At 43.9% G+C, this 24182-nt stretch overlaps 8 protein-coding genes across 8 annotated transcripts; 3 read left to right on the forward strand and 5 right to left on the reverse strand.

Annotated features, from left to right (window-relative positions):
• Positions 1-262: 262 nt before the first annotated feature.
• Positions 263-1337, forward strand: EAE97_001817 (uncharacterized protein; the record flags this gene model as incomplete). Its single annotated transcript, XM_038872328.1, has 3 exons — positions 263-557; positions 682-899; positions 990-1337. 3 exons carry the CDS (start codon positions 263-265, stop codon positions 1335-1337), a joined length of 861 nt encoding a protein of 286 aa, XP_038736886.1.
• A 1562-nt stretch (positions 1338-2899) lies between these two features.
• Positions 2900-4859, reverse strand: EAE97_001818 (uncharacterized protein; the record flags this gene model as incomplete). The annotated part of the gene is made up of 4 exons (XM_038872329.1): positions 2900-3747; positions 3800-4247; positions 4396-4643; positions 4826-4859. The coding sequence occupies 4 exons, from the start codon at positions 4857-4859 to the stop codon at positions 2900-2902; spliced, it is 1578 nt and encodes a 525-aa protein (XP_038736887.1).
• A 2196-nt stretch (positions 4860-7055) lies between these two features.
• EAE97_001819 (uncharacterized protein) lies at positions 7056-9893 on the forward strand. Its single transcript, XM_038872330.1, has 4 exons — positions 7056-7448; positions 7502-8253; positions 8337-9047; positions 9256-9893. Exons 3-4 carry the CDS (start codon positions 8919-8921, stop codon positions 9532-9534), a joined length of 408 nt encoding a protein of 135 aa, XP_038736888.1. The 5' UTR covers positions 7056-7448; positions 7502-8253; positions 8337-8918; the 3' UTR covers positions 9535-9893.
• A 280-nt stretch (positions 9894-10173) lies between these two features.
• EAE97_001820 (uncharacterized protein) lies at positions 10174-10779 on the reverse strand (the record flags this gene model as incomplete). Its single annotated transcript, XM_038872331.1, has 3 exons — positions 10174-10209; positions 10381-10706; positions 10770-10779. The coding sequence occupies 3 exons, from the start codon at positions 10777-10779 to the stop codon at positions 10174-10176; spliced, it is 372 nt and encodes a 123-aa protein (XP_038736889.1).
• Positions 10780-11667: 888 nt separating this feature from the next.
• Positions 11668-12468, forward strand: EAE97_001821 (uncharacterized protein; the record flags this gene model as incomplete). Its single annotated transcript, XM_038872332.1, has 2 exons — positions 11668-11908; positions 12005-12468. 2 exons carry the CDS (start codon positions 11668-11670, stop codon positions 12466-12468), a joined length of 705 nt encoding a protein of 234 aa, XP_038736890.1.
• Positions 12469-12922: 454 nt separating this feature from the next.
• EAE97_001822 (uncharacterized protein) lies at positions 12923-15611 on the reverse strand. The gene is made up of 2 exons (XM_038872333.1): positions 15020-15611; positions 12923-14949 (listed from the first exon to the last, which is right to left on the reverse strand). The coding sequence occupies exons 1-2, from the start codon at positions 15441-15443 to the stop codon at positions 12956-12958; spliced, it is 2418 nt and encodes an 805-aa protein (XP_038736891.1). The 5' UTR covers positions 15444-15611; the 3' UTR covers positions 12923-12955.
• A 1631-nt stretch (positions 15612-17242) lies between these two features.
• EAE97_001823 (uncharacterized protein) lies at positions 17243-18605 on the reverse strand (the record flags this gene model as incomplete). The annotated part of the gene is made up of 2 exons (XM_038872334.1): positions 17243-18058; positions 18108-18605. The coding sequence occupies 2 exons, from the start codon at positions 18603-18605 to the stop codon at positions 17243-17245; spliced, it is 1314 nt and encodes a 437-aa protein (XP_038736892.1).
• A 2012-nt stretch (positions 18606-20617) lies between these two features.
• EAE97_001824 (uncharacterized protein) lies at positions 20618-22999 on the reverse strand (the record flags this gene model as incomplete). Its single annotated transcript, XM_038872335.1, has 4 exons — positions 20618-20817; positions 20870-22241; positions 22295-22399; positions 22454-22999. The coding sequence occupies 4 exons, from the start codon at positions 22997-22999 to the stop codon at positions 20618-20620; spliced, it is 2223 nt and encodes a 740-aa protein (XP_038736893.1).
• Between the last annotated feature and the right edge of the window lie 1183 nt (positions 23000-24182).

Consider the following 24182-nt stretch of genomic DNA (forward strand, 5'->3'; position numbering starts at 1 on the left):
TAGTTGAACTTTCGATACGATATTTGAGAATGACTCGGAAGAGTCAGATAGAAGTTAAATACAAGTCATACCTTTTAATGATTCATGAATTGCAATCCATAGATTCTAGTTCGAGGGACTCTTACAATGTTTTGCCTTCAACTTTTACTTCTCTGCTTCTTTACCACTTCCACTTCCGCAATTCTCTACCAAACATAGATATCATAACCCAAATACCAACTCCAACAAACACACAACAACCAAGACTCAAATACCATCTATCATGTTAAAATGCCTCCACATCCCTAAAGAAAAACGCCAAGGTCCTGCCCGTAGATACTACCACAGTCTCTGCACCGTCACCGCCACCTCCATCATCGTCATCATATTCATTCTCGTATCCCTAGTGTACCAATTCCCGGGAAGAAACAACTCGATTCTCGACTTCGAAACCCCAAGCATAACATATAAAATCTACGTCTTCCAATACTGCGTATCTAGCGGCCTCGAAAACGACAGCGGGGTCGATAAAAACCCGAATGCGAAAGATGGATTGGGGTGTCATTTAGATCTTAACCGTAAGAGATATTCCTCCTTTTCCAATCCCGGTTTTGAAGTTCATTACTACATCACTATCTATATCTTAAATAATCACACATGCACGAAAAAATCATAAAACTAACCTAAGATCACAAATCCCAGCCCTCGGCTATATCGTCGCTACAACAAACATACAAGCAGAACCCAGCGATCTCACCACCTTCTACGCATTAATGACCGTCGCATTCGCCTTCTACTACGTTGGTTGTCACGTAATCGTTCTCACAATCTATCTCTGGTGGCGATGGTATAACCGGCAGTTTAACCCTGGCGAAAAAGTTCCCAAGAAAAGTTTCACAAAATTGATGATCGCGTGCTTTGTACGTATCCCCCCTATTCATCCCACCCAATCCCCACCCCCTTACCAAAAAAAGAAAAGAACAAAAAAAAACTAAAATCTATCACGCCAGATCGGACTAACCATCTTCTGCATCCCCGCCTCCTGCCTAACCCACGCCTCCTACCTCGGTAGCGGAATCGCCGGCGGCGGAATCCCCAAATCCTATTCCAAAATCGGGAATCTCTACATGCTCTTCGTGCATTCTCTCTGGCTCTGGTATCTCGCCTCTCTCCTCATCATTTTTCTGCTCCGCAGAAAAGATTATCCCAAACTGCCTAAAGAGAAGAAGGAACAGGAAGAAGAGAAGTCGGTAGATACGGAATCGGTTTCGGGTTCGGGTTCGTCTTATGGAACTGAGTGGGATTATGGCTCGGATCCTGTGGGTCCGACTTATTGGCCGTCGGGACACTATAAGTGATGGGGTTAGTTGTGTACGATGTTGAGGAGTCGAAGTTTCTTTCATAGATGCGTACATAGGATATCGTTTTTTTTAGAGTTTGCTTATCTCGATGAGTAGAATATACACATATATTCATAATAATCGATGCAGGAATTCCGTGGGCCTCTACACTAGCGAAAGGTATTGGTGACACCACACAATTAACGTCCAAGTCATCGATCCTATGCTTTTGATAAATGTTAGTCTCATAAGCGACCCCCCCCCCAAAAGAAATCGTACCCTCTTAGCTCTACCAAAACCATCCCCATCCCCATCCCGATACCATAATCTCTCCCCCCCCACCCCCTCCCTCCCCCTCCAAATCCATATATACATAACCCTATCAAACATCTCACTTGAGAATTTGAGAACTCAAGGACTTGACATCAGTCAATTGCCTAACTCAACACTCACACCCACACTTCCACATTCCCCTCCATAGCACCACCATACCATACCATCCTATCCTTTCCCATCCCATCCCAAAACCTAAACACATCACATCCTCTATCAAAGCCCTCAGCATACATGCCCCAACATGCCCCAACATCCACAATCTCCCATCCGTCGACCCGACCCGAAATAAATATACTTCAGAAGTGTTCATCTCGAAGGAAATAACAACCAACCTCCCCACTAACCAAAGGTCCAAATTTCATTGCTTATATCCTCCGAATCCACACATAATGAATGATTAGCACTAGCCAGCTCAGTAGCATTTATTTGACTTCTGTCGACACAATAGTTGCATCGCAAACATGGATAATTTCATCTTACATCTCACACCTCACCAACCCGTGCAACACTCATCGAACACAAAGTCCTACCAGTTGCCAATCAAATCAATTTATTGAGTGTACGTGTGCATTGTCATCTACTACTAGGTTTCTCCTTTCTACCCAACAATCCACCCCTGCCGCTATCATCCGCCCCTAAACCTTTGACCATCGACTCTACATTACTCTCGTACTCGATTTGATTCCAACAACTCTCTCTTTCCTTAATACCGTCTAATCTCTAACCAAATCCACGAGAATGGGCAAACCTGAGTCCATTCAGTCCAGTCACTAACCCTAACTGTATTTCTCAAGACCCTTTCCAGCCCTCAAATCTCACTGGCATTAAAAAAGATTTCCTATCTTCCACGACCCCCTCCAACCTCCCTTGAGCTACGAGGTTGTTCATGTGTACTCCCATACGCCTATGAAATCAAATAACAATTTGTGGGCCATTCGACCCCTCAAAATAATTCAAGAAAAGAAAGATTCTTCATGATGTAAGAATCAAAGTCGAAGCTCAAGTGAAAAAAAAAAAATCAAAGCTTTCTAGTCCGAGAGTTCATGCAGAGTATCGTATCCAAACTCGGGGACGTTAGGCAAGAGTGATATGCCACACGAAGGTAATAGCAATGCAGGAAAAGGAGAACAAATAATGGTAATCACGCGTGCTCGATGAGTGTTAACTCAGACGCAGGCGTCTAGGTCCTTGTTATCCAGAGTGCAATAAAGAGACAAATGACAAACTTGATGTCGATTGGTAATTCAAAGCAACTGAGGTGTTGGTGTTGGCAATGGCTTGTTCTCAACCCTTGGCTTTCGTGGCCCTCCCTTCAAACTCTTAACTCTAGACAAGAACCCTCCTCCACCGTTGGATACGGGAGGCCTGGAAGATTCCCCAATGCTATCGCTAGTGACACGTCTTTCGATCCCTGGGGGGTTAGAAGGAGCACGAGAGCGACCGGGTCTTGGTGGCAGTTCAGCAAAGGTAACTGTTTCCTCCTTGATGGTATCGTCGCCCTTGCCAAATTCATTGAAAAATGGATTAGCTTCATTAGTCCTACTTCCGCCGGGTGTGTATCCGTCTGGAGAAGTGGCGTTGTACATGCCTTCTGGGCTAGTCATTCTCCCAGAAGGTCCGTAGTCGCGCCGGCTATTGATGCCGCGGATCTTCTGTGCCAATGACTTCTTTCGAGATAGCCCGCCATCCATACCCAATTGCTCATTCTGGTTCTTTTGAACAGCGGAACGAGAGGCTGGAGCACCTTCGAGGAAAGTAGAAGTTCCCAGGCCCATGGATTCTTCACCATGAACTGGCTCAACACGTGTGGTTGCACTTTCAATGGCAGATTCTGTGCGGCTAGGCATTCCCGGGCGATGAGTATAAGGTTCAAAATTATCGACTTTATCTCCCCCACGGGAATAATCAAGATGTGCTTCTGCGTCATTATTGCCCATAAATGTTGCATGATCAGGTTTCTTGTTCAGAGGTCCTCCACCACCAAGTGAATTGTTGGCTGAATCTTTAGCGAAGGCTTGCATTGGTGCACGACGACTTCCTGCTCGATTGCGGTCTGGGTTACAGGCATCGAATGGCCCATCATGATGGAATGCTATAGGCCAGTTAGTGGTGTTATTAGAGAATGATAAATTTTCTACACTTACTGCCAATTCCGAAAATGCTGGTAGCATCTAATTGATCAATAACATCGAGAGATGCCTTCTTCTTGGCCTTTTCTGTAGCGCGCTTACGATCACGATATCTTTTTTCTTTCTCTAAGCGTCTACGTTGATCTTCTGGATCAAGTAATTTGGGCTTTCGTTCCATGATAGATGTGTCGGAGTTACGTCTTGCTCTTTGTTTTGGGCTATCGTTGGGGTCGGCAAAAATATCTAATACTTCTTCTTCGCGTGGCCTGCTGCTCAAAGATGGCTTTGCAGCTGCTCTTCTCGCACGCATTGCCTCTTCCTGTGACCTCATTGGTCTATGTCCCGATGGCCTTCCCGGAGGGATGTTCTCTGCCTGTGGTCGGGTTGTGCCTGTGTTTGAGCGTACCATCCCCGGTTTGTTATTCCTGTTTGGAATAGGTTTATCTCCGATTGTCAGTTCGTCCTGCATTGTTGATGTCAGCAAAACGTTCTTATGTAGCCATATTTATTGTAGGTTGGCTTCCTCCTGAAGTGTGTTCTCATAATCTCGTTGGCTAGATATAAAGCCCGAAGAACACAAAAAGGGGATTCATGGTTTGAGACGAACGTACAAATAAATCCGCTGCGTTTCCTGTTAGAGCTGGCCCTGGGGAAGTCGGGCTTGTTCGAGAAAATGCCATCGTGTCTGGTGCTGTTTGGTTCGTAGTTGAAGAATCGAGAAATGGATTTCGAGATAGAGGTCTTGGAGGAGGTTCTCGGGGGGAACGTTGGGTAGAAGAAGGCATAGCTGGAGACACGACTCGATTTCTAAAGGGGTTGTTCGATGATAGATTGGCTGAAAGTCCAGGCGATCGATTGGCTGTTTAGAGAATAAGATTCAGATATCAGTCTATGTATTCATGCTTGTCGTTGACGGGGAATGATAGGAAGAGTGAAACGCTGAACATCCAACTTGATACAGGCCAGCCGTGATAAGTGGGGATGACAGTTTTGTCGTCGCAGACTTGCGGCGCATAGATTACAAGATTGATTTGAGCTTACCATCAAAATCTGGTTGGATAGAGCTTAACGACATTGTGGCAATGATTGTGATGACGACACAGATCCCAGAATTAATTACTGTAATAAGTTGTGATGAGTTGATTAAAGGAATCAGGGGAGTGTGATCCGGTTTATTTTTCAATTTGACGTCGTTGTATTGGTGTGGAAAGCAAATAAAGTTTTCGATTCGTCGTTCCTCTTTTAGAGGGATGTTTGAAAGTTTGATAGGGTTCTTTCTAGTCCAGGGAAAACAAGAGGTAGGTGGGTGATGGATGACGATGACTGGTTGTTGGTAAGGTATTAGGAGGTTGATTGATTTGGAGGAGTGAGTCCGTTTCTTGGAGATTGGGATGAGATGGTTTTGATGATTCTTGTTGGTTCCTCTAGCTCTCCCGCTTCTAGAGCAACTTGTACACGAGTACTGCACTATATCGTACTGTAATTGAATCAAGAGGAAACCACCTGGATGAGCAAGGTAAAAGAGAACAGACCGATCGATTTTGGTCCGTGTCAGGATAAACGGTGAATTCCTTAGCGACCGAGGCCCAAGCAAGCACTCACTACCTCTGTGGTGTGTAAATTTGTGTTTGAGACGTGTAAAATCGATTGGATGCCAATATCAATACTAATGACAATATTGATCTGATATTCCTGTTCCCCCCTTAAGCTTAAGAAAGGCGTCGTGTCGTCCTCTCTTCTTTTCCTTGGTCCTTTCACTTTAAGTCTCAGGATTAATTGCTCGCAATCAAACAAATTAAAATCCTTTGGGGAACCTCAAAGATGGTAAGGAAGGGATAGGAGGGGGAGGGAAAGAAATGTGGATAGAGATGGGACAGGATGTGAGATGCGAAAATGCTTGATGTACAATCGTAATCTTATATCCCCGTTCGTCTCCCTTGATACCCTCCGCTGAAATTGAATTCACAGCCGAATTTGATTCGAGGAATTTGTATCAAGTGTGGATTCGATTTCGACTGCTGGACGATCTTCAAATTTAGTAATTGTGGTTCTCTACCAAATTCCTTGTCAAATCTGCAAAGTATAAGTAGGGAACCGAGGGTTGAGAAATTGTTCAGGAGTCGATAATAATGTGGATTGGTAAGTTGTGGGGGTTTGAATCGAAAAGCAAATGAAGGGCGAAATGAAGTTTGAAGTTCCAGATGTTTGATTAATCAATGGCAGGATGAATGGGGTGAGAATGAGGGTGTAGCTTGTATGGAGGTATAGATGTATGAATTTGACCGTTTCCTCTTTCGTTGGAATGAAGGAGATAAAGAGGTCGAGGGAGCGAGGGATAGAGGGCGAGAAGGAGAGAAGGAGAGGACGACGAGGAGGGGGAGAAGTGGAAGTTTTAATGCGGAATCCACGGTGTATAAAAAGCGGGGAGTAGCTGTTCGTCCGTCCTCTCGTATCTCTTCTCTTTTTCCAATAATGATGATTATGTAGGTAGGTAGGTACAGTATGATAATCTGATTGTAGGTGTGATGTGACTGACGTGATTGCGTATATTGCAATCGTCCCTTGGAAAGATAATCTATTCCCTTTTTAATGATTTCGATCAACAGAATCTACCCAGGTAGGTATGTATTCCAAATTATCCAAACGGGTAGCAGAGTAGGTCGGTAGGCAAAGTTCTTTTTGGTACGATGACGATGTCTTTGGATATGACAATGCAACTTTCTTATTTGGTAATCGGGTATGAAAACGATAGTTAGGCGAAGAACGATTGATATTATTATGTAGTATTTCCTACTGTGGATGTGTATTGTGCCGTGTCGTTGTAAATGAGGTTATTGAAAGAAGCTGTGTAGAAACTGTACGGAGTATGTTGTAATGAAAGAGAAGATTGAAGATTAATGAAGTCTCTGTAGGTAGGTAGGTAGGTAGGTAGGTAGATAGATAGGTAGGTAGATGAGTAGGTAGATAAGTAGCTAGTATAGAGGGGCAGAGGTAAAGAGGAGAACCTTTCTTCCTTCTTTGGTAAATTATGAATGGATCAAAACATCAGATGAGCAGCTGATGAAGGTATCTCTTGACCTTTTGAATCACACTTCCACCAGTTCCTTCTATATTTGGTAATTGTCTAGTATCTACTATGTAATATGTAATATGTAATATGTAATATCTATCTAATATCTGATAGATATTGCAAAGTATGGATTGTATAATGGATACCAAACACCTCATACCTCCCTCCCTACCTCCCTACCTCCCTACCTCCCTACATCCTACACTCCTTTGGATTTGATATCTCTTCAATCTTCTTTCCTTATTACCATTCACTCATTACCCATTCCCTATTCCCTATTCCCTATTCCCTATGTATGTAGCACTTTTCTTTTTGCATCAATATCCAATGCCAATATAAAAATTTCTAGAAGGGGTTTGGACCCGGACAAGGAAGCTACTTGGAAAGTTCGGGGAAACCTTGCTAATATTTTGATACCATCATCCGAACGAAATATGAAAATCTTACCAAAATAATGCAAAGCCTCAACTCCTAGAAGCAGATACGACTCTGTACAAATCCGAATGCAACCTCAAAAGGAGCTGCCACCATAAAATACATGGTACACTCGAAAAATCTATTACTCTATTGACTACCTAGTACTCTTGAGCTATCGTAGGTACCTTTCTATAGATCCCACCGAGGAATCCCAATATTGATTTTGTCAGAGGAAGGATTGATCATATCTTTTGGGCTGAATAGCTCGAAAATAGTCCCGCCTAGCGAAGAAGCATAAGAGTCTATTAAAAGCACTACCCATAGTCAGTAATAGTAGTAGTATTTGGCAAAAGCCACTGACTTCTGAGCCACCCCAACCGAGAGTCTGTGGAGGAACACTTGCCTGGATGAGTATAGTTTGGCGTCATTAAACTTGACCGTCTCCAAAGTAACCGGCTGATGGTATCCAGTAGCAAGTCAAGATCGTACCTACCTCAGACACTACTACGTATTGCTATCAGACCTTATCCCGATTGTTCGAAAGAGCTTCCTCAAGATGGGGAAGGGAGGAGAGGGTTTGGCAGTTGGCGTATCTCAAGACTCGTGAAAGATCATAGAGGAGTAGCGGTCCTAGTGTATCTATCATCAGTGTCAATCGATGATGCCAAGAATTGGACATATCTGAAGATTCTAGATTCTTGTGGGTTGAAGATTCAACACAGAATAAATGGATCGATTCCTATTCAAGTTCCCACCCATCAACATTTCTATTGCCGAAATTTGGTTGTAATGGCTAGACTGAACAGTGAACACACACATATTTGACAGCAATGCCCAATGCCCAATGCCGAGAACTGGAGATTCTGAACATCCAAGTGGATCTCCTAGCCAGCATCGCCAGGGAGGAAAGATCTCAAGAGGGGTTGGGAATAGGGGACCTATGATAGCTCCAGGTACAAGAGTCAAGTCTCCACTCTACTTGGTTAGTTTGATGTTCCTGATGTTCCTCATTTTAAGCTTCAAAGCACCAACCAAATTTCATGAAAAAAGGTCTAATTCTATAAGACCGACGAGACAGATAGAGTATGAAGCATGACAGCTTCATGCAACGAGAATCCATTAAAAAATCTAGAAAAGTCCTCGAAAACCTAGATTCATGCAAAAGTTCTTCTCGGGCATTGACAGATTAATTGTAATCCATTATTCAGAAAATACTGACCTGGTGGTTGTTTTCTTGGGATGAATTAGACAAGTACATACTCTCCTACCTAACCTTACCGACTAATCGATTATTGTAAGGCCAAAATCCTGCCTAGTTCTTATCAAGCTTTCATCAAAGCTTTATCAGTCAATTAGATCTACAGCCTTGTACATCACAATCAAACAAATTCATTCCCTTCCATCCATCATACTATCATCCCCACGCATCGAATCGTAAGCTTGAACTCAATCTCCGCTATCCAATTTCTCTATCGATTCAAACTTTACCGACGTCATTACACCTTCATCTTCCATTCCGCCTGTTCCACTGCCAAAGGTTCCGCGAAACATCCGCATATTTCGCGATTTCCCCGGGCACCATCAATTACCATCCCTTGCTTCACAGGTACATCTCGCGCAACTCATAATACGCAACCCGAAAACAAAATGACGACGATCAATTCCCCTCCGGAAGACGTTAAGATGGAGGATGGTACCAGGCTAGCCCCTTCTGTATCTGGGGAGAATGAGGAACCAAAATTTGGAGGGTTTACAAGGTTTGAAATCGAACTTGAGGTATGTTGGAGAATTTAAATGTTTTCTTGAGTTCAAGAGAGAGGACTCGTGGGACAAAGGGATTTTCTGGAATTGGTAGAGCTGCAAATGTCCGCATATGAGGGCTCGAACATCCATTCCCTTTGAATTCGAATTTCACCTCTACGTTTCCTAATTGTTCTCCTTCGAATCTCCATCCAACCATTGCCCACCTGCTAACTCACTTTAGTTCATAAATGCCATCTCATCGCCCTACTACCTAATGCACCTAGCCTCCCTCTCCTCTGGCACTCTCCTCAGCTCCCCACCATTCATCGCCTACCTCAAATACTTACAATACTTTACCCAACCCCCATATCTCAAGTTCCTCTCCTATCCTGGACCTAGTCTGAGACACCTAGAATTATTACAAAATGAGAATTTCAGAAGGGATTGTTTGAGTATAGATGTCATAAGTATGCTCGCCAGTGAGGATATGGCAGCAGTAGAGAGGTGGCAGAGGGAATGATGCAGTGGAGGGAACGGAGAAATCACTAAGTCATCAATCTTCCATATGTAAACCCATCAGGCTTGATTGCGAGAGCATCTGTTTTCAAACGGCTTTGCGTTCGCTCGCTTTGTATCAACAGATCCATTATAGGACAGATGCAGATCTGACTCGCGCTCCTCCGCGTCTTAAAGGCCACCAATACCGCTAGAGGAAGGTTTACCAGTAGTGAGTTGAAGTGTTGGGACATCAGGCTTACCCGAAGTCATTGTCGATGAGGGAAAAGTGTTTTGCGATATACCAGGAGTTCTAGGCTTGAGATACGAAGTATTTGAATACATCGAAGTTGTTACGTTGGAGAATGAGTATGACTGAGAAGTAAAGGCTTCTTCTTTAATGCTTCTTAGTTAAAAAGTGTCTATAAATATATAATCTACACCCATATGCAAGCTACTGATCTCACGAGGTATATTAACCATTACGCCGTATTGCAAAATCCCAGCCCAGATGTCCTGCGCCATATGTGCTCAAAACTTTGCTAAGTTTCTTAGCATAACCTGCGCGACAAATCCCTTCGTGAACTAACATCTAACATGTTTTTCATGTCGACATCCCCAAACTTCGTAGCAAAGATAATTCTGCAAACCTGCCCCCATTGATCTAGTTCTCTCTCCATTGGTTTGCACATGTCATACACTACAACCAAATTGTTAGCCTCATCCCTCTTTCATCATAATCATTCACGGCCGCCTTCCTTTTTCCTCCTCGTCTTCTCCCCAATCCCTCTCGTTACCAAAAATTGCTACCACTATCCCTGCTTGCAAACTCCAACCAAGCCAAGTAACGAACAAAACAAAAAAAACTTACCCTGTAAAATCCTGTCATCGGTTCATCCGCACTGCGAATCTGCACAAACCTCGCGGCAGCCACCATACCATTACACTCACTATTGGCGCATTGCTTAGGATAAGTATCGGCATTGGCCCAGGCATCTTTGCCTCCAAACACATCTTCTTTTTCTTCGCGCACAAAGGTTTTGCGATCGAAGATGGAGCGGGTGAGGATGTATTGGTAGGGACAGGTGAGACATTCGAGACGGTTTGCGCCGGTGAGATCTTGTGTCGAGGTGGGCGTGGGAGTCGAGGAATGAGGAGTTACGGAGACGGTGAGGATGTTGCTGCAGGAGGGGCAGACTGGTGAGTGAGAAACGTCAGTTGGGGAGAGAGAGGGAGAGGGAGGAGAAAGGAGGGGCGTACAGAGAAGCATTTTGATGGTTTGGGATTGATATCGGATTTTCGAAGTGCTGGGTAGGTATTCCTTTCTTTCTTTTTTCTCGCAATTTGTTTCCTGCGAAATTTTCTAATCTCTCACAGATCACATTTATCAGCTCTTACGAAATTCCTGAATCCTATGGTTTCTTCAACGTCGCGCGCAATTTCACAAGTCAAATAATCTCAAGCTCTTTCTTTATCAATTTTATCAACCTCATCATAGGAACTTTTTTCCCGCTCATTCGCTTACATAATTTCAACCCACCATTACACCGCACAATCTCATCACACTCCCCAATCACAATGCTCCCAGCGAAAGCGTCCTCGGACCCAAACCTAAAAACTCCACCGATCGGTCCTACCCTCACACGGCTGAGCACCATGGGGCAGGCTCGAAGAACAGGGATGCTAGGCTCTGGGCTGAAAAATGTTGGCCTGTTGTTACAGAGTCGGTGCGTTTCGTTTGGAGGAGTGGATGGATTGATTGATGGGTGTTTGGAGAAGCGCTGGACTTTCTACTTCCTATACCTACTTTACATATAATATTTACCATACCGAACGTGCATACACACGGAGCATTGGCAAGATCGGATCAGTTACTGTTTTTTCTCTCTCGTCTTATTATTTTTATCGTTTGAAGAGGAGACGTATCGGTCTTTCGTCTGAATTGTTTGGGAAGGAAGGATTTGCTTTTACGAAGTTACGAGGATACGGAATTTGAGGAAGAAGAGGATTTGGTCTTCGATTGTTTGAGTTGGTTTACGCAGTGGTGTACGCTGCTTTGTTGGTGACTTCGTTTGAACTTTTTGAGGTCTTCGGATTGTGAGGCTTGGAATTGTGGTACTTTGGACGAAAGGAGAAGAGAAGGGAAAGATCAGATAAAATGACGGATCCGAGAGATGTTGACTACGAAGAGGAGGAAACGCCCATTGATGAGCAACTCATATCTGCCATAAAGTACAATTCGGTTGGAACCTTCAACACAGTCTTAGAACGCTTCGATAGCCCGGAAGCTGCTGTTGAATACCTGAATACACACGCCTTGGCATACAGATACCAGGGTCGAGATGTAAAAAAGGAAGCTGGAAATGTTGCTGCTCATGTTGCTGCCTCTCTTGGACAAGGTAAGATACTTCTTGCATCTATCTTCAGATCTTAAATTTAAGTTTCCGAGATTGAAAGGAAAATGCAATGTTGTTAACATAAAACTTTCCACATAGATAAAATAATCGATGAGCTTCTCGGTCAAGATGGATTTGAATGTGATCCCCGCAATAGCATCGGTGATACACCTCTCCACTGCGCCGTTAGATGGATCAACAAAGAAGGTCGGGTCGATAAAATGGGACGAAGTGTTTGGGACGACGGTCTTGAAATGATCAAGATGATGCTCCGCGACGGTAGCGACCCGCGAATTCGCAACAAAGATGGCCATAGAGCCGAAGATTTAGTCAACCCTGAAAACACCCAACTGAAAAAACTTTTTGCAGACTTCGAATATGAGCCACCTTCAGATGAAGAGGAAGAGGAAGAGCCTGCTTCTAAGAAGAACGGATATGATTATGCTGATTTGGTTGATGGTGATGCCGGGAATGATGATGATGTTGGGAGTGTATACAGTGGGAGTGATAGTGAAGAGGAACAAGAGTGGCAAAGACGCCGTGCTGAGAAGTCTGGCAAATAAGTCTGGCCTTGCGTTCCTCAATCATCTTCTCTTCTTCTTGCATTTTGGGGTTGGAATTGGACGATTGCTATACTGGGACTGTAGATACATACAATTGTATGGATATGTCGACTGTACATGATGGAATTTCAGCAATGGAAGATGAGACGATCACTTACATTAGCTTGGATTTTCGAAGAGTGGACTGGTTTTAGATGCATGTCATCTTTATGTTGTATTGTATACACTCAATTATCTATACAGATAGAAATGAAAACCCTTGTTAGATTAGCCCTGTTGTCCCGCCTTTGCTATGTTTACTCGCTTCACGTCGCTTGGCTTTGCTCAAGTTGAATTATCGGCCAAGTGGTATTGCAAACGATTTGAAAAAACATATTAAATCTTACTTTAAGCGACCTGCATCATGAGACTAGACAAAATAATTCATAAAAGGTTACTCATTGATTACAACTGAAGTATATGGTTACACAAGTTCTCATGCGAAATCTTAAATTAACACTAAATGTTCCCTTTTCCATCCCTCTAGATCTGCCCAATTATGTGCATCACGAAACTTTGTTACATTTACATGCTTGGAGTATAACCTAACATAACCAACACGACGATAAGTGGTTGTGTTAACCGCAGCTCTAGTCTCCGTCTCATTCTTCTCGTCTTGTGCTTCATGTTTGACTTTATCCTTATTTCCAGCTTGAGCCTCAACATTCAAGTTTTGATCACCGTCCGCTTCATTTGCAACCCCATCTCTAGCTTGTGATGCGTCCTCGATTTTCTCGTTGTCATCTTCGTTACCGCTTTTCGACATAATATCCTGGTTTGTTGCATACTCTTTCAATATTAGACCATGTGCTTGCCGTGTCTGCGTTGCCACAAACATAATCTTATACCTCGTATTATTAGCCTTGTGTATATTTTGCTTATCCATATTCGCGCTCGCTCGAGGCAAACTCGTCCTCTCGTGTTGCGGACTAAACAAAAACATTGCTGAACTCCCCACCCTGCACACAAATAATGCGTTGGTTCGTCGTCCTTTCCCAGTTACTCGTGTATCCCAGTGTATATATCCGCAACACCTACTATTATCATGCATCACCAATCGATCCATGCCCCTTGCTACCATCAAACTACCTTGGATTTCCAACGATGCATCTTTGATCTCACCATAGGGATTCTGCCCCGCAAGCACGACACGGTGGGACAAGAGTTCAGGATCAATAGACGTGGATTGGAAAGGATTGCTTGCGAACGTCGATGGATGGAACACTACTTTCCCGTTCGTCGTAGCCCACGACCAAGTAGGTGCCCTCTCAACAGAAGGAACAGCATCATCCCCATAATACCACACCAATCCTTCCCGAAAATGACTCGTCCAAATCCCTGCTATGTATTTCGAGTTCGGATACCCATTGCTTTGCAGAATATCACGAACCAGCGTAACGATACCCGAAAAGGCGGGGAATTTATCTCGCAAAAACGAGAGATGTCGTGAACAGTAGTCTACGACCATCTGTTTGTGATATTCTACGATTATGTTGGCGCTGGTACGCTTTTGTATTGCCGAGGGCGTCTGATCTTTATCGACGAAAACGTAGGGACTTCTTATTGTGTCAGATTTCTTGAGTCCTTGCGGTTCATGTATCTGATCTCTGATCTTTTCGTAACGGAATGCGCGTTTATAAAAAGGGGCTCGTGATCGCAGACCATCTGCTGATGCGAGGTGGTGGAGACATTGCCAGTAAATTTGCATTCGCCCATAATACAAGGTCCTCGCGGACAAAACCTCCTCTTGGAAAGTCCACCCTCTGTCTGCGAGCGGTCCGTCCTGTAGCAGATGATCGAGCTGTTCGCGATGATTGTCTCGGAGCACAAGATCGATGTGGTCGTCTGGTGGACTATCTTTGGATAGTTTTAAACTGATGCTGAGACCTGTAAGATCGTAGTCCAGAAATACTTTCAGGATGCCGTCGGTGGAATTCGACGAGGCCGCAGCTGCGATGGTTAAAGTCGCATCGCGATATACATCCCCCATGTGTTTAGATTCGACTTCCCAGTCCTCGCTTGAGTCCTGTATGATACACAAACAGTCGATCCATAGGAACTGAAATCCCAGTCCTCGAGTAATGAGGATCGCATCTCGGAAGTTCGGCGGTAAGCCCATCAGCGCAATCTTTTTACCAAAATATTTCGCAGTCGTTTTGTTGAGTTTGGAGAGATCACTGATTTTACCACCCCAACAATGGCTTAGTGCAATATATTTGCCCATCATACCATGTGTCGATAGAAGATATGGTTCTTGGGCGTCGGAACCAACATGAATTACCCTCGTAGGTAACGGTCTATCTCCTATCATCGGACACTCATAATGTGTCGAACCGCACGTATTTATCCAACTTTGAGCAATCTCGAAATTCGTTTTCGATCCCAGATTAGGATCAAGAGCATGATGCCCAATTTCTATCCCTTCGACTGATTTTATTTGCCCTATATCAAATAACACAATGATCCATCAGTATTCTCTCTTGATATTCAAACAGCGAAGTAAGTACCTTACCTCTCCGCTTCTGCAACGACAACGTCAATACCACCTTTTCACTCCTCTCTCTTAAATAAAATACCAACTTATCATAAGCACTATCCTTCTCCACCCCCTCATCAGCACCCCTCTTTACCTCCGCCTGAATCTCCACATCCAATCCCCTTCCTCCCTCTCCCTCTATCTCCAGCATCTCAGCCTTATACGTCTTCACAATCCCTCCATCCAACACAAAAACCCCATCTAACGCTCTCTCCAAAACCTTACAAAGCTCGCAGCCGGCTTCGGCGGCGGACACAATCTCATCATATCTAGAGTGATGGTGGAAGCGACGGGGAACATAGGATTCTGCTTCTTGTCGATGTTGGAGGGCTTCCCAGTTGGCTTTCGCCAGGAGAATAAGATCGGTCACATTAATACTATCACATAGAGCACACAGCATACCGTTCTCTCTCTCTCTCTCTCTTTTTCTCTCTCTATATTCCCTCTCTCACCAGACCCAATAACCCTAATCAGCTTCTCAAAGCAAAGCCCAAAGCAAAGCACAAACCAACAATCAAACCAAAACAAACCAAAACATAAATCAGATAACAATCACAAAAAGCAATCTCCAAAATCCAAACACTCCATACATTCAAGGAACAAGTATCCTAATTATTCTCCACCATCATCTCCTCTTCCCTCCCTTCCCGGTCCGTACCGTAACCCTACCGTGGCAAAAAACCCACACACACACACACACATCCTTACATACCCATGTTGCATGCATATATCCATGAGATGACATGACATGGGCGTCTACGGTATTTTATCTGGATTCCGCATATCGTATTACGATCAAGATCAATATCTATATCTGTATCGTGCGAGTATGTATGTATGTATGTATGGATGTATGTATGTATGTATGTATGTATGTATGTGCGGCACAGTAGTATAGTATAGCATGGTAATCTATTGTATGCATGCATGCAGTTAATCCTCCTCCCCCTCTCTCTCCAATCCGTAGATAGGGGGAATAGTATTCTTATTCCTATTCCTCTTTTCAAGTTCCATAGATCTTCACATCCTCATTCGATATTCTGATATTACTTAGTTTGCCATTTTCGATACCGTTCTCTCTTCCATCTTTCATTATACTATTATACTATGCAATCCCATCCCATCTTTTACGCCCGAACAAGCCCAAACCCAATAACCTGAAAACTCTCTTAATAGATCCCCTGAATTCTACAATTACTTATCTACCTACCTACCTACAAACCATTTCCTCATAACTTACCATTCATTATACCCAACCGCACACACACACACACACACACACACATACACACATATATGTTAATTTCTCCCCTCTATCCCTCACTACTCAATACTCACTCACCCACTCACCCATCCACCCCTCAGCCTCAGCGCTTAACCCCAAACCCAAACCCAAACCCACCCAACCACCCCTCTCCTCTCCTCAGAGCCCTCTCCTCAGAGCCCTCTCCTCAGAGCCCTCTCCTCAGAGCCCTCTCCTCAGAGCCCTCTCCTCAGAGTCCTCACACATCAAGTCTTCACACCTCACACCACACATCAAACCCCCAAACCCACACCAACAAGTGGATCCCGACACCCGACACCCGACACCCAACCCAACACCCAGCTCTCCTCATTCGTCCACTCATTTTCCATCCCGTACTCTGTGCTGCATCTCAAACACATACTACTTACTCTGTATACCAATCAAATCCTCCACTCCTCTAACCGCAGAAACGCGGGCCCCTGCCGATAACCGCTTTTTCGTTTTTCGTTTCCCTCGTGCATGTAAGTATAACCGCATCGAATCGAAATGAATATATTGGGTACGAATTAGATGATTGGATGATGGAATGAGTGGGTTATTTCTCACGTTGCATTCATTCATTCATTCCTTATTATTACAACATCTACTTTCTACCCTTTTTAGGTGGTCAAATTCGAGGGATTAGCACATCAGGATTGTAAAGGCATGGGAATATGTAATATAATAGGTATCTAATAGGTAAAGGTATCATAAGAAAACTCAGGTACGTCATTCATCTCATCTTATACCATCCACCCACCCACCAGACGAAAGCAAATAAACAGCCAGTAGACAATAATAAGGGTATCTCAACGCCACAAAACATGCATCTCCATCCCTCATCCCCATCCTCCGGTCCAATCATTCAATCCAATCTAACCCAATCTATCCGCTCCCCTTCCACCATCAAATTATCAACACAACCAAATCCCCCAAACCAGCACTCCCACCAACGCCCCCCAGCTCCCCAATTTCGCTTTCTCCGACAATCCCTCTCCCGCCGTACTCTTCACTGCCATTTCATTAATATACGTCTCATTCATCGCGGCCTCAATAATATCCTTTGTGACTTTCCCCGCACTAGCTATTTTCCTCATCTGATCCCCTAGCACCTTCAAAATATTCGTACTCCTTCCTATTGGACAAAACACAATTTCCCATCCACCTCCCGTAGGAATAACGAACGTGGATGTTTGATCATCAAATGGATAGCCATATGCATCTGGACAGATAGTATTTGCAGCATTTGCAAAATCATTGCGAGGACATAATTGAGGTTGATCATAAGCACCTGTGCAGCAATCTGACGCCTTATTATCTTTAGCACAGGCGGAAAGACAGGGATCGAATGTCGGACGTTGGATTTTGTCGTCCGGGTAAGGGTAGACGCCATCGCCTGGTTTGTCGGGTGGAGTCTTTTGAAGATTCCATGGGCACCAACTCATAGCTGCGTCGTTGGTAACTGTACTCTCCAATGGAATGGGATAAGTGGAATTTGAGGAGTTGCCATTGGTACCTGTGGTAGCTGGGGGCGCGAGATAACCGCTTGAGGCGATACAAGCGGCATTTACAAGATTCGGTGGGATGGCCTGGAGTGCGGCATTTTCACCAGGAATATATATAATTCCCATAGGAACATTGTAGCCATCCACTAGAGAAATGTCGTAGAAAGTCTGAGAACCTCCATTTCCCGCCAAATCAAACTCCGCTAGAGTAACAGGAGTTTCTCCCTATAACAGTGAGTAACTATCCAGATGTGATCATAATGGGAAGACTTACAGTAATAGAACAATCCAACAAACCACCACAATCACCGGTAACACAAGCAGAACCAGAACCATCATTTCCGGCAGCATTACTAGCTCCATTACCTCCAACCGCAAAACTACAATTGGTGCGCCCCCAAACTCTTCCTTGCCAGTCAGCACTGACTGTCAAGGACTTGCTCTCCCCAGTTTGTAGAGCAAATCCTCCTACTCCAGCACCAGTTCCTGCTTGAGTACCAATTCCAGGCCATATCGTTTCAGGACACATGTTGCTTATTATTAGTGGGATTGCTCCATCTCTCTTCTTAGGCGGACCTTTGCGAACAGGTCGATTGGGGTCCCAATTTGGTTTCCAGGTAGCTCTGTTGCGATAGTATGTATGCGCATCTGCAATAGGAAGCACAGCAAGACATATACTAGCAGCTAGGAGTTTTCTAGACATCGAGGAAGATCTTCGCGATCGATGCGATTTGGTAGAACTCATCATGTCCTGTGCTTTTTCGCACTTCATCATGAATTCGTCCTCAAAATATGTTTTCATTCAGTTCGTAAAGACGTAACTCGCATTTACATCCGTAAAAAGTTCGTAGAGAAAGAATGCAAAGTATGAAAGCGAACAAAAACAAGCCAGAGAAAGATAAAGGTATAATAGAATCAACGATCCTGGATCGCCACGGATTATTCCTTGATATCGTGGATAAGATGAAGCAAGATTTCTTCGACTTGGTTGAATTGGCCTGGTTGGTCTCGTCTGATATTGTTATTCTCCTCCGATCTGATGTGAATGGATATGGTTGGTCAGAAACTTCCCAAACAAATCGTTTCAACACCAATCACTTAATCCCTTCTAAACCAAGACCAAACTTCTCAGGTCCAGTTTTCCAAATCAGAGTTCAAAGTTGCAATTATGGAGAAAAGCCGACGACCAGTCAAGTAGATGAAACCCAGACGAGATCTTCCAGGTAAACAGGCAGTGGAGCAGGAACCCTTCAATAATACTCAGAAAAGCCGTTCGTTCTATCAATCAATCATCCAAATCCCTCTTCAGCCCTCCAAGAACTACCCCTCCACCAAATCACCAAGTATGTATCCTAGGTATCGTATACCCAAGTATCCTATCCTATCGCACCTTCAAAAACAAGAAAATGACGTATCCGAGTACCTTGGCTGCGAATACTCGTTTGTGAAATCGAAAGGGTGGGATGAAAGTACCAATTGCAAGACCGCTATTAAATTCCTCGTCCTCAAACGACCAGGATACAAATCTTGATTTCGACCCCTCTTATCCTTATTCCTATCCCTCCGTACGGTCCCGCCACACCACAGTCCAATCCTCAAATTCTCAACGCTTTATGGACAAAGTTTAATTATCTTGACAGCGGGAGCTTGTAGGGGTTTGGAATGGAAGTCTGTGAGCCAGCCAGTGCATATACTGCTAGGTATGGAATGATATACTAAGCACCTGCAGATCCCAAGAAAGGCTACAAGGAAAAAGAATGGATGTAGGTAAGCGCCCAAGCAGAGGCTATTTAATCAAAAATAAATACACAATTAGGTAGGTGTAGAGGAGAACAGCGTGGCTAAGAAAGAATGTATGTATGCATAAGAACGTGTATTCAAAAGAGTGTAAAGAATTGAGAAAAATCAAAGAATAACGAATAGTTGGTGAGTATGTACATGGTGTAAAAGGTTCGGTGCAACCTATCCAGGTACATATTGTTGATACTTTGATACCGACTTATTAGTGTAGTAAAATGTCAGGTACGATGGCATTAGTGCCTTCCGTTTTAGATGGTCTAATTGGATGGTTTCCAGAGAACGGGAATTATAATAGTCATTACTAGGAAGGGAAGGAAACCACTCACGGGTGCTGCCGATACCGAGACACAAGCGTCACAAGGGAGGGACGACTAGTCATAAGGCTTAGATACTGCGAGGCGTATGAGGATATATAGTTCCACTGTGGATTTGATTTGACAGAGACCCAAATTCTGAAATCATTAAACAGACATCGCATCACCCAATCGCATTTGCAACTCTAAATCTAAATCTTTCAATAGTCGTGTATTTTTCACCAACTACAGACCAAAATGAGCAAATAGGTATCGTATCAACTCTCTAAACTATGGATCCATTCGTCCTTATCATTAAGATGCAAAAAATCATCCATTCTCTCATCAATGTGCTAGAAAAAATAACCCCTTCTGATCCAAACGACTTATTTTTCATCCATCCATCATGGAAATCACACCGACCAGTTTTAGATCTGATCACTCCTCATCAATCGACCCAGGCAGGCGCTTCTTCTTTGCTCAATAATCTCCCCAGTTCGTCATGAAAATCATTGCAGAAACGCTTTCCGCTATCAAATCTTAAATTGCTTCCTTACACTCCAGCGCCGTGCATCGCAAATTGTGATGCTACTGTAAGTAACCTAATATCGAACAACGCTAAGTAGTAAAAAAAAAAGAAATTCGTCGAATCCAATCCTTATTATTTTTTATGGTTGAGGGAGAGGAAAGATTATCTGAATCTAGAAGTGCAACGACCCATGACTTCTCCTTGGCAAACAAGTTCTGCATTGAATTCGGATCCGTCGAGGGTGAGGTAGATGTCAAAGTACACTCGGTAGAATGTGCCTTGTGGGGTATCCATTCTCTCGAAATCCTTTTCAAGGTTCTTGCGGGAGAGATCCGAAGTAAGAGTAACAACTTCCTTAACACCTATTGATACGTTAGTAAATACTAGGATATACATGGTTACAAAGAAACTTACGTGGATCTTTTGTGTATTCCGGGCAAACATCATCATCACAAGCATACAAGATATCCTCATACATCAGAGTTGCTCCCGGTGCAACCTGTCTGAAGAATGATACCTTGACTGGCTCACCAATCTTGACTCTTTGTCCCTTTTGTACGAAAATTTGACGAGTAAACTTGCATCGATCCTTACCATCCAAGGATGGAACACGGTAAGCTTCTGGATGATGTCCTTCCTTGAAAGGTTGCAGAGTTGCCATGAGGTAATGACGACGAGCTACACGGGATGTAATAACTCTTTCTGTGATACCAGCAGTAACGGCACCCTTAACAATAGCAGCTACTGAATCCATAGGACGAACTACCTTGGCTTGGAACTGAGGTGGTACATGAAGTTTGATCTGTTGAAAAAGATATTCAGATGCACCGAAACCACCAACAACCAAGACATTTTGAAGTGTCCGGTTTTGTGCTTGAATAGCGATGATTTGGTTGCGGACCAATTCCAGAATTCGGTTGACAACTGGCTCAAAACATTGTAGAATTTCTTCGTTGGTGAAAGTCATGTATCCCTCTTCAATTCCTGCCTCGGGGAACTCTGCTTCAATTCCCACGTCTACTGCCCATTTCTGATTGTTATTTCTGAAATCTGCCTTTATCCTGTTCTCAAAGTCCATAATACACTTTGCATACACTCTTCCTGCTGTCTTTGAACCTTCGGGTAACTTCATCTTTCGGATCTTGGTTCGTAAGATATTACTAAAGTTTCGATTCAGTGCAGTAGACCCGCAAGAATCACCAGATCCTGCCGTACACTCGGAGACCGTGAATGGTGACTCTTCCTCAACCTCATATGCAATCAAATCGACGGTTCCACCACCACAATCAACAATGAGTACAGCATCATGCATCTTGAGGTTCAAGAGACCAGCCTTTGAGCAAAACAAAGCAGCAGCTTCGGGTTCAGTAATCAGTGTCAATCGATTATCATTCTCATCCCTCAAGAATCCAGCCTGAATGGCAGCAGCTCGGGTTGCAGCTTTTCCAGCATCATTCCAGATAGCGGGGACTGTAAGGTAGTATCGGATATTTCTTTCTTCTCGATTGAAAACCTCTCCTAAAGTTTTTTGTAATTGATTTCTCATTGCCTGTCGAAGCTTGAAGAGGTAATCTGCTGCGACGTCGATCTCGGATTTTCCTGGTGGAAGGGGAGGAAGGTTAATGGGATCGATATATGTGTTTCCGGATAGCATCAATTGAAGCTTGAACCATTCTACCTTTTGAACACCTGGCTTTGGGTAACCAGTTGGTGCCAAAGCATCTGCAATATCAGGACCCCATCCAACGACTTTCTGGTATTGATCATAGTAAAGGACGGTGGGAATCTAAAGATATTAGCATATTTATGAACCTTCAACAGTCAATTTACATATATTACCTTTTGCTTTGTGTATGATCCCGCTCCAGGCCACTCGGTGATAATGTCTTCTTTTGCCTCGGTGTTGGTCGCGAAAGCGAAGGCTACACCTGAGAAAGTCGTACCCTAATAGTCGTGAATTAGTTATGCGAATTCCGGGAGAGATCATGATATGCTTACAAAATCTATTCCGACGATGAGCTGTGCCTTGCTCTTACCAGCGCCTTCAACCTCTACCGCATTATTCCTTGCACCATATTGAGGGCCGGCAGCTTGCATCGGTGCTCCTCCAGCACCATACTGAGGAGGGTGATTGTATTGAGGTGGCCCAGCTGGAGGAGGAGGTCCTCCCATACCTCCTTGTTGAGGAGGGTAGCCGCCGGTAGCAGCTGTGTTAATCGGTGGTGGTCCGCCCATCATCTGTGTAGGAGGGGTTCGTGGAGTACCTTGAGCCATGGGAGACGTCGTGCGTCCAACAGGAGTATATTGATTCGAGTAGCTGGGCGGTCTTACGCCAGCACCTCCCTGATGATTCATAGGTAAGCTTGCCGTGGAAGAGGAAGCCGTTTGTGTCGTAGGGGCAGGCTGTCCGGGTAATTGCGCGAGTTGTGGTGACGAGGAAGTGGAAGTGGGGTTCTGCGGGATAGAGGTTGAGATATTGTTTGCACTTGATTTACGTTTGGAACCGAACCCAAGGCTTTTGAAGCGGGCGTTCATAGAACTCATAAGGTCTACGAAGGGTGGTATTTTAAAGAGAACTTCTCAAAGAAGTAAAAGTCGACGAAAGCGAAGGACGGAGGAGGAATGGAATGGTATCGTAATCGGATCTCAAATGCGATGGATATCCAGTCGCCGGTGTCAGCCAACCTATTGACTTGTCGCTAGTTCCCTAGCGACTTGGGGCTGAGTCGATCGAAATTCTTTTTGACCTGGTCGGAAGGATTTCTCGTCCAAAGTGTACGGATGACATGAAATCTGCAGGAACGGGATATTAAAAGAAAACAAAAGTCCTATTGAGCCAAATAGTAATATTGGAGGTAGGTATGAATGATTATTGAGGACTAGTGGGTGAGCGAGTGGAGTTTGTGTGTACGTGATAAATAAAATGGATCTTTTGGTCGGGAGGTCTGTTGATAAGATGGGGATGCGAACAACGAATTGTGTGAAGTGAACGATTGAAAGATTGGATAAAGAGGCAACAGCTAGGGTATCTGGAGAAAGTCCCTAGGGAGGTATAAAGTGTAACTTTGTAAGTTTGTATAGTAGAGAGGTCAAGTAAGGTAAAGAGAGATAGGTAGGTAAGGTTGGGTGGTAGTGGGTGGTATTGGGTGATGGATGGATTGTGGGATGAGAAGATGGAATTGGTGGAATGAGTGGAATGAATCGATGAAAGTGGAAGGTTAATGGAGGGCGATGGGGGAAGCAGGTAGTAAATGGAGAGTGAATGTGTTCTTTCTCGATGGTATGCTGACAGCAGCAATCATTCAACGAATAAGGGTTTTATATGCGGGTTCAGGCTCGCTTTGTTCTTTAATAGTAAGTAAGGATTGCTGGCCGGTTTATTACTATTTGCTTGTCTGGCAATTGTATGTGTCTGGGCTGGGTATGTCTAGGTATGCATGCCGACGGAGTATACAGAAGTCGAGACACGATTGAATGAAAGAGAAAAGCAACAAGAGGAGTAAAAGGGGGCAGCCACATAAACCCGTCAATATATCCGGTCAGTCCGAGATTATATGTCCTTTTTCAAAACAGAAGGATTCGATTGAAATAATCAATTACTTCAAGAAGCATTTACAAAATAGACGGATTAGTATATAAATATAAATATAAATATATATATATTGTGGTTGCAGCGGGAATCGGATTCCCTTTTTCCACCTTTTCTGAAGTAGGAATAGAGATTTGT

Source organism: Botrytis byssoidea, assembly GCF_014898295.1.
Source record: "Botrytis byssoidea strain MUCL 94 chromosome Unknown BBYS_003, whole genome shotgun sequence".
Lineage (NCBI taxonomy): Eukaryota > Fungi > Ascomycota > Leotiomycetes > Helotiales > Sclerotiniaceae > Botrytis > Botrytis byssoidea.